This window comes from Labeo rohita, chromosome 14, assembly GCF_022985175.1.
Source record: "Labeo rohita strain BAU-BD-2019 chromosome 14, IGBB_LRoh.1.0, whole genome shotgun sequence".
NCBI classification, from domain to species: domain Eukaryota; kingdom Metazoa; phylum Chordata; class Actinopteri; order Cypriniformes; family Cyprinidae; genus Labeo; species Labeo rohita.
The window spans coordinates 14,351,112-14,365,573 of record NC_066882.1 but is presented as its reverse complement, the minus strand read 5'-3'; the positions used below and the strand labels follow the sequence as shown (position 1 = coordinate 14,365,573).

The following is a 14,462-nucleotide window of genomic DNA, read 5'->3' as shown; positions in this document are numbered from 1 at the left end:
CCATTTAAAATAACTGTTGATTTACATTAATTAGAAAGGCAATCCTAAATCACTGTTAACTAAATTATTTTGTATCTTTTTTATAGCGTTATCTCCAGTTTCTTCCATTTCTTGCAAGTGTCATGAAGGACACATTCCTGTTCTTATTGAAATGTCTGATGCTAAGGTAAAGTAATTGTTTTGTTTTTCAAATTTATGTTTGAAGTTCTTTTAATCACTGCAAAATCACTTAAAATCACAGCAGACTAAGAGCTTTCATTTTAACAGATGAAAATCTAAAAATGTGGCCAATATATATTTTTGTTTCTCTTTTTCTTCTTCTTCTTTTTTCTTTATTTATTATGGATTTATTTATTTTTCTTTATTTTAAACAGGTTCATACATCCAGTTTTTGATGCTAATCAAGACCAAAACCTGAGGGGACAGTGATGCCCAATAAATGAAGATCAGTCAAGAATGAAACATCTTCGTCAAAAAAAGAGGAAAAATTGTCCATATTTCTTTAATATAACATATTCTCTGCAATTACTGTATAAGAACTGTATATGCTTTGACAATTCAACGTTGTTTGCTCAGTAGAATCTATAATGTGAATAAATGAGCCTTGGCAACTTTTTATGTTCCATTTAAAAGGATTCGCAAAATGAATTTTGTTGTTGGAATAAAGAAATGTAATCACAATTGTTGTAATTCAAATATGTTATGTATACAATTCTATTACAAAATTAGATGCAGTAGTGGAATTTGCAAAAAGACACAGTTAGCTAGTAAATAAATCACACAAATCAATATACAAAGCAAGTGTAGCACAAGTTAAATTTACTGTCGAATAGATTCTATACACTTCTGTACACAGCTACACTATGGTCAGTCTCACTGGGGTCATTGATTTGGCTGTACACACTGTCTTGAGGTGTTTCCCCCTTTTTTCGCACTCTTCTGTTTTTGCCCTCCTTAAAATTCAAAGCAGCATAACTCAACTCCACTGCATCATGATCCTATGAGAGTAACACATGACAGACAGAAATATGGAGTTAAAAGAAAATATAAGAAAACATAAAAAAAAATTTATATTATATTTCATGTAGTTTAATACTAAATGTACACTTTAAGAATAGAATGTAAGAATTTAAAAATTAAATTAAATAATGGACTAAGATAAAAGTGAAAAATTGAATTATAAATTACAAATTACACCGCCCTGCATCATATTTGCTAAATGAAATCCAATACTTGTTTCATAATAATTTTGGGGTGCTGATTCCAAAAATAGTGCATGTTTTGTTCTAGCACATCACACTTTCTCACAAAATATGATGTGCATTTTATTCCATTTTTGTGTTTGGCAACTATTCGTAAGTTGAAGAGGACTTGTAGTAGCTTTTAATTACCAGAAAAACTGCCACAAAGACATGATTTCAGTTTTAAGATATTTGTTTAATTCCCAGCAGATTTTAAGACAATTTTATGCTTAACCTCAAGGTTTCAAGGTTAGAATTATGTTCTTTTTTCTTTCTTTTTTTTTACCACATCCAAGCAGCAACAGAAAATGCACAGATTTTGTGAAGAAGCTTATTTATAAACTTGTGTTTAGAAGTTTTTTGACATTAAATGAAGCACTGGAACATACTTTTCCACTCTTTCACAGATTATAAGTTGTAAATTCGGCATCATCAAAGTAGGTAATATTACTTTCTTTTAATATTACTATCTTTTTTGCAAATCAGCAGATTGTGTGTTTTTTCCAAGATGCAGGGCTGTGTTATCTGTAAAAAATTCATAAAACACTATGAATTAATTGAAATTAGTTTATGACGCACACCTTATTGGAGGGATGTTCTTTTTCAATGTCTTGTAGCCTTTTTTCTGGTTGAAAGAAAAAAAAAATGGAAGCCTTATAAAAACTGTTTTGTCAGTCCTAGGAAAAAAATAATATAGTTGAAATACATTTATTTAGTATAGTTCAAATCTAATAACATGTTTACTGACATATTGCTCAAGATGATATAAAAATTATAATTAAACTTTATTTCTAACACTGCTGTAACACTCTAAAATGTTTTATAATGTCACTATTGATGAGGATTGTATGATCTTTAAATAATCGGCCTTTAAATGCAAGATTTTTAAACTGTACCTAAAGTATACTTGCAATAGTTCCACTTTAACACAATCAAATATACTTCAGTATATATATATTGGACTTCAGCACTACTTCTACATAATTAAAGTACATTAAGTACAAAATTAGTTGTTCTAATTTAGCATTTACAAATAGACTTTTTGTATACTAAGTATCTGTAGTATGCTTAGCCTTCAAATACAATTTAGTATATTTATTTTTCACTAGGGAGGTAAGTAAAAAAGGTATATATTCCCACATAGATTTTAATAGGTCATTTCATTTCTTAAATTTTTTGCAAGTGTGTTTTACATTAATTTAATATAATTTATATTACCCACAAAGAGAGTGATTTTCATTTAAACCCCCGTTTTTTAAAAAGACAAACTAGATCAAAGCGCTCACCTTTGTTGTTGTAGCATCTTTCCTTTTTATGGTTTAAAACAGCTTGAGCAGTGATCACAACCACACAAATACCCAATAAAACACTCAAGATAATCACCAGAGGATCCACTGTCTTTACTGCAGGACAGTAACATAAAACACATTATGTGCATGTGAATGTACTGTGTCAGTTAAAGAGATGTACATTTATCAGTTATATTAAACATTTAAAAGTCTTAAAATTTAAACATTTCCAATATTTAGCAAATATGAAAAGCTTTGTTTTGTCTGTTTTATACAACAAAGATGTTTTCTCCATCAAAGAACACATACAGAAATAACTATTTTAAATTAGCAACTCAACCATTTATGATGAAAAATGGTTGCACTTCATTAACTACATGTACTTATATTTTTAGGGTTAGGATTCGGGTTTGACTTATAGGGTTACTTGCATGTAATTATGCATAATTAATTGTTAATGTAATAACACCTGACACCTTAAAATAAAGTATTACCTGAAAAAGTTATTTTCGTTTCTTACAAAATATTAAAAAGCTCGAGAAGAACATCATTAGGCACTTACCCATATTTATTTTTGTCCCATTCCCAAAGAAAATCTTTCCGCAGATGACTACGGCGCAGTAGTACGTGTCAGTGTCTATTTGGCTGCTAATGTTCTTGGACAGTTTGAATGTGCAGGTCCGTGTAGAATCACTCTCACACTGATTAGACTGATTATGAGTGTAAAGGATTTCTGGAACAGTTTTTCCTGGATCAGATCTGAACCAGAACATTCTGATATCTGTGGTGCTGTTTTCATACAACACAGAGCACCGCAGGTTCACTGTGTCTCCAAACTGGACAGGCTCTGATTCGGGATGCTGAAGAACAGACACCTTGGATTCATATGGGTTGTTTTGTGAGTCTAAACAGACATGGAGACAATTTACGCTGAGGACTATATCTACAATATACAAGGTTTCATGTTCAAGCAAAAATCTTATTTTAAAGTATATAAAATAATGTGGACTATAATTTTGCAAATAATCATACGTAATCAAAAATTTACCCATGTAGAATTCCAGTTTCCAAATGCATTAGTTTACTGCAGATTTTTTTTTTCCAATACATTTACTACTCAAGGATAAAAGACAAACCTTTTAAAGCCAAATATGTGCCTCCAGCGAAGTGAGTTTCATACCTTCTCCAGCCACAGTAATATACAGCTTCATCCGACGAAGTGACATTTGAAATTGTTAAATGACATTTTTCTGTGTCAGTCTCAATGCTAAAATGTGAGGGTTTAAAGTTGTTGAAGAAATGAGGAGTTTTGGCTAATTTCTGCACCATTGCAACAGCTTGTGGTTGTTGCCCAGAAGTCTGCTTGTACCAAGTAATTGGATCACTGTGATCTATCAGAAAAAAGCAGCGCAGAGTGACAGTTTCCCCAACAGAGACCATCATCACTGGATCTGGTTGATAAACAACCTCAGAATATGTTGGGTCTGTAGGGAGGAAAAAGTTACAATGAAAGTATCTAAGTCTAACAAACCCCATACTGAGTTACAGAATTAATTTATGAGTGTTTAAAAAAATGTTAATAGGTAAATAAATATGCATAAACAATGAAAAATCATTCGTTTTAAGGTAATACATTCTTCGAATAAATGTATTGCATCAGACAGAGAAATATAGCATTCATTAAATTTATATCAATTATATGTTCAAAACAATTATGTAAAGAAGTTTTCTACAGGTATAAAATAACACGAAATAATAGAAAATTTGAGGTAACTCAGTTACTACTGTATGTAAAAAAAAAAATTACTAAAGAAATGCATTTAGATACAGTATATGTATTACACACTTACACATTTCACTAAGAAGCAGAACAGAAACCCACATAACCATCATCATCTCAGCAGTCTGTTAATGATTTGCTTGCCTTGAAAAAACACTGCAAGATTATACTGTACACGTCTGTATTGTCTTGCCTTTTGTGACATCACAGACTTCCTGTAACCTTTTCTTGTAAACATATGTCTGCTTAAAGGACAGTCAGGATATAATCTCAAAGAAACATCTCAGTTTGTTGAAAAAAAAAAACATTGTGAACATCAGCTACAAAAAAAACACTTTGATATATGAAATTTGCAAACTTAATTTTAAAAGCACATTAGCGAAAAGGTGAAGTCTCATAAAAACTTTTTAAAGATCACAATGTAAAATTGAAACACTTGATAGTTTGCTCTAACAGTCACAAATTCACAAAGGATCAGTTACATTAAATACAGGCTACATAAATATTGCATCAAATTATTAAGTAAAGAGAATAGGTCACAGGTCAAAAAATACAAATAAAAATATAAAAGCCACATGACAAATACAAACTATGTTTTCTGAACTTCAAAAAATTTTGTAATACACTTGCTAGTGTTTATTTAAAAGCAATAAGTAAGCATGCTCTGTCTGTCTAGCTCAGTTTATTACGGTCGCTAGCCAGAGGTTTGGGACTCTGTGCATGTTTTTGGGATGTGTTGCAAACTGCACCTATAAATCATACCTGCAGACTGAACTAAGGCAGTAAATAAATTAGAGAAAAACAAAACACAAGCCAAAGCACAAAACAGAATTTAAAAGAAACTGATTTTCTTAAAGCTGTTGTGGAGACCCAAAGGAGCCTAATTAGGCCCAATACTAACAGACAAATAACAAAACAACAGGAAGAGGTGGGACATCAAAGAGGGTAATTTGCACAGAGAGAAAATGTGACGGTTAACCACACATTTACATGGCTACCAAAAAGCAGCTTTAACTGGTCAGTGCTGCGGACGTCACGCCCTCGCATCGTCCATACAAATTCCATATTCCTTCGCCCGTCCTGTATGTTTACACATCAAAGGTGGTACACTTATTAATACGCACATGCGCAATTTTATAAATTCAGAATGTTGCTCATGCACTTACATAATCACATAAACTGTGTTCTCCTGGAGAAACAGTAACAGTAAACCGTTTTTTTTTTGTTTTGTTTTTCACCTGAATTTTGTGAACATTGTCAAATATCATAAACAGTTGAACATGCTCATTTACAGTTAATATGAAATGGAGTGAAAGGACATGATAAAAGTAATGGAAAGAATCGGAATAACAGGACATGGAGTAAAGTAATGGAATGTGGTGAGAGTTCTGCTTCGTTATGATTAATAGCAAGAATGTCACTTTCCTCCAATTTTCAGCAGTAAGAAAAAAGCATTTTTAAAGCTTATTTTGCAGAACTTCACAGTCATGTATGATATGAGAATACTCAGACCTGAAGTTAGGGAGTACATGTTATTTAATGAAAACATTGTAAATTCAGAATTACATTTTTTTTTTTTTTCTTCAAACCTTGTCTGTGGGGTAAAACGCCTGAAGCATCATCCTTTCCCACTATCATAAATACTGCCTAGTTATAAAATTCTGAAGAACTAAAGTTTTTCCATCAAATGTAATCAGGTGGTTGAATAAAAATATGGAATTTTATATTTAAAAATTACCTCAAGTTAGCATCACTGAAAGCTAGGATAACTATTATAATTAGACGCATTTAACTTCTATTTTAATATAAATAAAAAATAAATACATAAAAATTACACAGTTCTTAACCCTCTATGACATGATTTTATTTTACTTTATTTATTTATTTATTTATTTATTTATATCACATTTTTGGGGAGTTTGGGGGTACAGATATTGGTTTGTTGCCTCAGGCCAACACTATGCTATGAGGGTACTGAAACACAGAGGATTTCTACATATGTGGAAGATGGAAAAACAAGCAATTTAGGCATTAAAAGTGTTGTGTGTGAGAGAGAGAGAGAGAGAGAGAGAGAGAGAGAGTACAACAATACCAGTAATACCAGTATATTTTATCCTTTATATGCCATAATTCATTCTGGTGCTCTCACACACGTAACTTTCTCCTTTCACATACATATATTTGAACTCCCACACATATACATTCTTGTTTCACATACATATATTTCTGCACTTTCATACACTTCTACTTTTCAACACATACTTGTATTCTGACTTTCACGCACATATATTTACACTTCCATGCATATGTATACTTTATTCTTACATACCTACATTTTATCTCATATACATATATTTTCACTTTCACATATGTATATTTTTCAAACTCGTATGCATTTTTTAAAATCCATTACTTCCTTTTTAATCAAGAACTCACTCTCAAACCAGGAATTACATATGCAAGACTTGCTCAGCTCATCCTAACACAACTATTCAATTATGCTATTCAAGGTCATCCTGTTTACTTCTCAAGTACATTTTTAATTGTAATTTTAAAATATCGTTATGTAACCTACTTGTTCTACAGATCTGTGTACAAGTGTTATGATACTGATTTTGATAGTACTGACAAGTTGAACGCTAAGGAAATTTTCCATTGACCCAGCTGTGCCAGTGGTTCAGATTTTTTACTTTTTCACAACATTTTCACAGGCCTTGCCATAATCAATAAATCAATAAATAACACTTACTGTTTTTATTGTTGACTGTAACCTTGTTTTGTAATAAATGTAAAAAAAAAAAAAAATTACAATCAAATGGGCTGATTTCCATACTCGTCGCCAATTTATTTAGTTATTATTATTATTATATTATTATTATTATATTTATTAATTGTTTATTTTGTCCTGTTACTGGCCAAACTAACCTTAAACAAACCTAAAAATATCTGCAGCATGAAACAACTGCACAAATTAAATTCATCAGATGGGCTGAATGAATATTTTATTATTACTCTTTATTATTATTAGTGTTTTATTACCTTAATTATATCTGTGTCTGCACTATGTCTGTATTTTCTGTACTGGAAGCTCCTGACACCAAGACAAATTCCTTGTGTGTGTAAACACAGCTCTTTCTGATTATGATTACTTGGTTATAACTGTACGCCTTATAAACACTGTATTTTGTGTATTATAAACACGTGTATTTTACAGACGTAAGACGAGGGTAAATGCCTTAAAAACTTTTCTGAAGACAGTCAGTTCTCCCCAGAAATGCATTCATAATAACCCCAACCCCACTCAACAGTTTTCTTCCAGTATTTCAAGCATCGCAAACAATAACTTCTGTGTGGCACAGTATTTTTCTCTGCTTGCAATGACTATTCTCTCCTCTCCGTATCCATCTTCAGTGCATCTTTTTAGATAATATCATGATGATCACTATGTTTGTGTTACCGAATGGTATCCTCCTGTCAGGAAAAACCATCCCGCCCTGTTTGTGGGCCATTTTTGATTACCAAAGCCAAAAAAGCATATGACTGACTAACGCTTTCGGTCAGGCCTTACTCCTCTGAATAAAGAGCTTGTTAGAGGAATCAGCTTATCATTTAATGAATCGACAGCCTATCTGCTAATCTTCAACATGTTTTACACTAAACAATACTTTTGTATTGAACTATTTTAATACAAACCACGAAAAAATGCAGTTTTACAAGAGAAGTGACTGATTTTTTTGTGACAAGTGTGATTCAGTTTACGGGATCCCATTCATTCCTATGGTATCCGTAAAATGGCGAAACGTATATCCGTAAAACGAGTGTCGCACAACTGAAATTCAATGACATCAAGGCTGCAATGTGATTGGTTATTAGGGGACATGCGATCCAAGTTAGCCATTATGCTTTCTCCAATAGTAAGTAATTTAGACCTTCTCATCTCCCGATAGTACATTGTTGCCAAGTCCGCATAATTGGGCTTCTTTAACACTTTTGCCGTGGGTTATTTTTTATGTCCGTGGGTTGAAGCGACCCCAATAATGTAATATTTTTTTTACCAGGGTACCCCCCTCGAAATATATTTTTGGGCTAGTTTTGAGTAGCAATTGGGCAGGTTTTATTGTGAAGACCTGGCAATCCTGCTATTGTAATGGTGCGTTCACACCAGACACGACTTGCACAAATAAATTGTGCTATTCACACGTAGTTGAACGCTTGAACATTTTGAGTTTACTCACTTCATTTGCGCATGAAATTCACTTCACAACAGACATAAAATGTTCAAGCGTCCAAGCAAGATCATTTTATTCCTGTTTCTATAGAAGTACGAAGATGTATCGTACAGCTCTGGGTATCCACATACAGCGATGATGATTTTGTCGGCCATTGTTGTTTCGGATTTCTGCCTCCGCCCGCTACCTCGTAATCGTGTCATTACTAGAGCAAGCTCCCGATTGGTTAATGCGGCGCGAATATTCGCCAGAGTTCAGAAATTTCAACAGAAATTTCAAACGCCTGCAACGCTCAATTCGCGGCGCGTCATTCGCGACACCTCATGTCTATCGCGTTTTTGCATTGACTTAACATGTAAATCACTTGCGCTTAACGCTTTAATCGCGTCTGGTGTGAACGCACCATAAGACAATATCTGTTGATTACTGTCAAAACGTGTCTACACCGGACACGCCAGCTGTCGTGTAATGCCGCACTGCAACAGTCTTGTCTACACTGGATGCAACAAAGCACAAATCATCTGAATTTTGTGTCAGTACGTAATAAATAGAACCATGCATAGTATAAGTAGGCAGTGTTCGAATTGTGTCAAAGCTCTTGGGGGTCCCCCTAAAAAAAGAAAAAACCTCTGCATCTGAAATCGCATTTAGATGTATTTACACACTGTTTAATGCAGGACATGAATGCATTTAACCTGCAGTCAAAAATGCATGAAAAATGTTTGAATATTTTAATCCTAAAACGTTAAATGCTGGTTTTTTTAAATAATTAAAAAAATGAAAAGGTACTTTAAGTGTGAAATTACAACCGCCAGTAGGTGTCAGTAAGTCACAGTTCATTAGTGAGTCATTGCGATTGAACCGAATCATTTAAACCAGTGGTTCTCAACCGGTGGGGACACTCTTGCGGGGGGGCGCGAGTAGGCTACAGGATGGGAGCAAAAAAAAACAGAAAAAAGAAAAAAAAAAAAATGCAAATTCGTGATCTTTGTTTGGATTCATCGGATCTATTTTCGCTGCTAAAATAGACCAAAACAGTCATTATTTCATCAAAAATATAAGTGACTTAATATTATTAACTTGTTTGTTGAACTGTCATATGAAATCAGTGTCACATTTTCAATCGTGAGGTGAAATTAAGTGATGGTCAATTGTCAGCTCTCTTGGTCGTCAGGTCGTGTGATGTATGTTGCTGAACTGTATTCAAATGTTATAAATATAAAAACACCACATTTTGAAATTTAACTGCAGTATGTCAATTTAGTTTATTTGTGTGTGCTGCGCTCATAGACTTTAGAAAACGGCGCTCATTTGTTTGATCAGTGATGCGCGGGTTGATCCAAAATGAGCGGGTGCTTGCGGTCACCCGCGGTTACCCGCAGTTACGAGTCATCCAAAAATATTTTTAATGATATTCGGGTCGCGGCGGTCGGGTCGTTTGAAATAAAGATTCCAATTAAACCTTTGTAATTTATAGGAAATATTCAAGCAATAATATATAAATTATCTCATGTATATCCTTGTTTAAAACCAGGGATTAAAAACGAATTCCAAGTAAAAACGGTATTTTTCTTTACATTTCCAGAGAGCGAAACGAACGAAATTAAACATTACTTAATAAATTCAAGGCATAATTTCCTTATTCATTTGATACAACTATTATAGCTATACAACTAATATATAAAAAATAATATTATTTTGTCATATTCGTGATTCCTGAATTTATATATGAAAACTTCGTTTTGAAGTGCATTCGTTAAGTTTGTATAAGAAAATTCTTTAGCCTATTGAGTTGATTTAATATTCTTGATAATTTTTAGAAGAAGTTAAAAGTTAAGAAAAAAAGGAATTAGCTTGTAATCTATATATTTAGGGCTATAGGCTAATATTTTTCTTAACTTTTATTACACTGTAGATCGAAATAAAATAATTCTTGATCATATTTAACATCGGAGAATCACTGATATAATTTAGAGTACTTCGAAAACGAAACTATTTAAATCTGTATAAAGGAAAGACAAAATAAATCACAACAAGAACAATCTGTATTTTTGTTGTAATCAAGAACATTTCTTTTGACAAAATAACCTAATTAATGCCGAATGATTTTTGACAGTGAACGCATCTCCACCGCATAGCCGCATATAATCGCTGCTGTCAGTCGCAGATATTAAACATGCGGTTCAGGAAGCGGGTCGGGTACAATATTTTCTTTTTCTTTTTTTGCGGTCCGAGTTGCGGGCGGGTTATTTGAAAACTTCGGTCGGGTTCGGGTTGTTTATACATTGACCCGCGCATCACTGATATAAAACGAATAAACTAGTCAGAATATAGGCTACATTTAAAGCTTTCCTTTAGTTTTTGTGAAATACACGCACGCACACAGCCACGCACACACAAACATGTTTAAATACATTTATGTTGTTAATAAATAAATTACAATAAATTGTTGTAACAGCAATATCTCCAAGTTTTGTTTTTCACTGTAAAAATGTAATGATTTTCCAATGCAAATACCGCCACCTTTTGGGGTGGGGGCCCCAACTGCAATGAACCAGCTTTGGGGGGGCCCAGCTTGCAAAAGGTTGAGAACCCCTGATTTAAACGGTTGATTCATTCAAGAACGAAACAAACGTCATGTTGTTTAGAGACGCAAAACAGTGCAGTGGGTGTGCTTGTAATGATTTTTCTTGGCGAAATAGAAAAAAAATAGGCAATATGGTGTCTATAACGTAAGTCTCTTAATAACATCTTCTAGTTTATTGAACTGTTGTATAAAATTAATATTTGTAAACATTTGTGGAAAAGGCTCTCTTCGTGTGATATTGATTAACTATATGCAATAATATAAATTTACATTTTTCTGCCCACGTATCCTGAATTGATAGATTGAATCTGAAGCTGTCCATACACTGTATGATAAATAAATCTCTTACTTTAGTGAGATCAATCTGAACAAAACTCCAGGTTTCAGCAATGACTGTTCTGAACACCTCTGATTGGCCACTGCATTCTAAACTCTGATTTAACGCGAACAGGTCTAAATTTAATACAGCAATCGAATCTTTTCATTTAATTTTAATTTTCACTAGTTTTAAGTATTATAATTTTATTGAAAAACCAGGGGACCCCCCCAAGCATATTTTTTTTGGGTGTTATGGGGGGTCCCTTAATGTTTATGGGAGGTCAATTCGAACACTGTAAGTAGGTGAATTGAGGCACACCATATGACATGCTGCTTTGTAAAGCCTGGAACACACTACATGATTTTTGCAGATTAGAGTTGACAGATTCCACGAAAAAATGATGGTCACAGACTCCAATTTCTTAGCTTCAGAATTTGATTCCATCCAGTCGGAGGACATCAGAGTGAGAACAGAGAGTGAGAACAATCATGGGCTGCCAACTAAAGGGTCGTTCCAAACTGAAGTGCTCAAAACTAGCCACTTTAAAAAACCTTCGGAATGAAGGATTTCAGATGGGCACGACTGAAGTACACTTCGCTCCCATGATTCTTTACACAGGTTTACTTGTGCAATGACAGCACCTCCTTAATTGTCTCTTCAGAATTAGGCAGAAGTTTATTCTGGGGAACAGTTTGAAGCTCTGACTCAGGAGGGTAAACCCTTCGAAGGGATCAGGGCATAGGGATGAGCCCTTCAGAATGGAATGCAGTGTTTATCTCTGGTCAAAAGCCAGCATGTAACAGGCAGCAACAGGTTCACTGTAAAATGAAAGTTTTAACTTTATGCATGATCCCCCAAATGCTAAGCAGTAAATTTACAGAATATATGTGCAGTGTAGCCCCTGTTGCTCATGTTAATCTTTTATTCACTAATATAAATATAAATAGCCATAATTAGGATAGAAAATGGGAGTGATATTTTAACTGCACGTTATCTAGATATATTACTACTAATTCTGCATCCAGCTCTAAGTAATATAAAATCTTTTTTTAAAATAACCTACAAAGAAAACCTACTAATGTTACAAGAATGTGGGTAACCCAAAATTTGACAGATCTTTGTTTTATAGTTCAGAAGATATTTGGAAAGTGAAGAAAACCGTTTTTTTTTTTTTTTTTTTTTTTTTTTTTCCTTTCTCTCTCTCTCTCTCTCTCTCTCTCTCTCTCTCTTTCTTTAAGTGTCTCAACCAATGATAATTAATCTGAGTTTGTGTGGTTAGTCCAGGAAGTATATAAGGAACTCCTGCTTTGCAATAAAACTATGTCCTCTTTGATGGAGTAAATGGTCAGCAGAAAAAAAGTTGTGTTATTTTTACAATGATTCCTTGGACTTGGACATTTGTTACCGTTATTTGTATTTTGCGTAAGTCACATTTTATTTACATTTGTTTTATTTAAAACATCACTTTTAAAATAGTTTTTATAAATGATTGCTGTTTAATTTTTGGGCTCATGATTTTCATAGACAATGCAAGCATTTTGTAGATTATTTATTTATTTATATTGAATATCCAGTAGTTTGAACATTTTATGTCTTAACCTGTGGATATGATCAATTTTTTCAGGTTCTGCACAAGCTTGGGTTGATCAGCCAGATGAAGTCATAACTGTGGCACTTGGCAACACTGTGACTCTTCGGTGTTATTCTGATAAAGACGACATTTTTTGGTATAAGCAAATTGCAGGGCAACAACCTCATGTCATGTCAGCATTTTATAAATTGCAAGAACCCAAATTTTACAGGGAATTCAAAAATGATCGATTCCAGGGCAAGAGATTGAGCAGTTCCTCTAATCTGACAATATCAAGCATCATTCAGTCAGATGAAGCAGTGTACTATTGTGGATCAAAGGCGTCGTACATCGAGTTTGGAAATGGAACACATCTGATCATTAAAGGTAAAATTTCAAAATGAATGATCACAGTGACGGTCAGTCCTAATTCAAAAACAAAGTTTGCATTATTATGTGTTTATAACCTATTTGTGAAGATCATGCACATCTGTAAATTACAAAACAGATGCATCTTTAAAACAATGAGTTAAAATGATTTTATTTATTTATTTATGTTTAGTAGGTCAACAAGATTCAACATCAAAGATCTCAAAATCTGATCAGCTAAATGACTCCATAGAGTGTCAACAAAAATTCTTTGAAAACAGTACAAAACAAGTGAAAAATGGTAAACAAGCACTGCTTTTTCATTTCATTACTCTTTAAAATTTTATTTATAATACCAAACATTTATGTGTGCATATTTCAGAAGACATTTCTGAAGATAGGCTCTGGCCAGCAGTGCTTGGCTTGGCATATGCTTTAGGACTTTGTGGAGTTGCAATCTTTGCTCTTGTGGGTTTTATTTTTAACAGAGGTATGTGTGAATACTCAGTCTGAGTAAGTCTGATAGCATTTTTACTTTTCTTTCTTCTTTTTTTTTTCCTTTATCTTTTTATCTTTGAAAATGCTTATAGTTGTTTCTGCATCTTGTACATACAGTGCACGGTTCTGGACAAGACAAGCAAGTGAGAAGGCAGTCAAGTGCTCAGGTAAGAGGATGAATTTGCTGTCTGTGTTAAAGAGAATTAAATATCTTTAGCAATGCTTTAAATGTCATTTTGATTAGTTTGGACTGCAAAACTTGGGTTTTGTTCTGTTCAGCTCCAGCAACAAAATTGTATTTACTAATTACTGTTTTCTACTTTCATGTTGCTTTTGGAAATTAATAAGTGAATAAGTATAACCTATATCTATAATAATTGTTTTATACTTATAAATGTGGTGAATTCAAATACAAGAAGTCAGTTTTATAATTTTGGTAACCTTTTCTTTTCAGGACACTGATGATGAGAATTTGACATATGCAGCCTTGCGATTCAGTAAGAAAAAAATTAAATCTGGAGAACAGAGAGAAAAATCTCAGCAGAGTGTGAACGTAATTTATGATTCTTTAAATGTTTAG

The 14,462-nt window shown here is 33.3% G+C and overlaps 2 protein-coding genes across 5 annotated transcripts; one reads left to right on the top strand and one right to left on the bottom strand.

The window, feature by feature from the left end:
- Positions 1–602: 602 nt before the first annotated feature.
- Positions 603–4,449, bottom strand: nitr13 (novel immune-type receptor 13). Of its 4 annotated transcripts, XM_051128342.1 has the most exons (6): positions 4,381–4,449; positions 3,667–4,014; positions 3,093–3,434; positions 2,528–2,644; positions 1,823–1,866; positions 603–998 (listed from the first exon to the last, which is right to left on the bottom strand). In XM_051128342.1, exons 1-6 carry the CDS (start codon positions 4,424–4,426, stop codon positions 837–839), a joined length of 1,059 nt encoding a protein of 352 aa, XP_050984299.1. In that variant the 5' UTR covers positions 4,427–4,449; the 3' UTR covers positions 603–836. The 4 variants fall into 4 exon arrangements, 3 of the variants coding, with proteins under 3 accessions (XP_050984299.1, XP_050984298.1, XP_050984300.1); XM_051128341.1 differs by lacking the exon at positions 4,381–4,449 and having other exon boundaries at positions 3,667–4,367; XR_007829123.1 differs by lacking the exon at positions 4,381–4,449 and having other exon boundaries at positions 895–998; positions 1,823–1,918; positions 3,667–4,367.
- Positions 4,450–12,795: 8,346 nt separating this feature from the next.
- On the top strand, positions 12,796–14,462 carry nitr14b (novel immune-type receptor 14b). The gene is made up of 6 exons (XM_051126990.1): positions 12,796–12,867; positions 13,070–13,402; positions 13,578–13,685; positions 13,767–13,874; positions 14,000–14,049; positions 14,337–14,462. The coding sequence occupies exons 1-6, from the start codon at positions 12,822–12,824 to the stop codon at positions 14,460–14,462; spliced, it is 771 nt and encodes a 256-aa protein (XP_050982947.1). The 5' UTR covers positions 12,796–12,821.

Coding starts and splice junctions, on each gene's coding strand:
- nitr13 (XM_051128341.1), bottom strand. CDS start 4,066: ATGGGGTTTGTTAGACTTAGATACTTTCATTGTAACTTTTTCCTCCCT. Junction 1,867..2,527: donor AAGATGCTACAACAACAAAG/GTGAGCGCTTTG, acceptor TCTTTCAACCAG/AAAAAAGGCTACAAGACATT. Junction 999..1,822: donor AAGAACATCCCTCCAATAAG/GTGTGCGTCATA, acceptor TTACTCTCATAG/GATCATGATGCAGTGGAGTT.
- nitr14b (XM_051126990.1), top strand. CDS start 12,822: ATGATTCCTTGGACTTGGACATTTGTTACCGTTATTTGTATTTTGC. Junction 12,868..13,069: donor TACCGTTATTTGTATTTTGC/GTAAGTCACATT, acceptor CAATTTTTTCAG/GTTCTGCACAAGCTTGGGTT. Junction 14,050..14,336: donor GAAGGCAGTCAAGTGCTCAG/GTAAGAGGATGA, acceptor TTTTCTTTTCAG/GACACTGATGATGAGAATTT.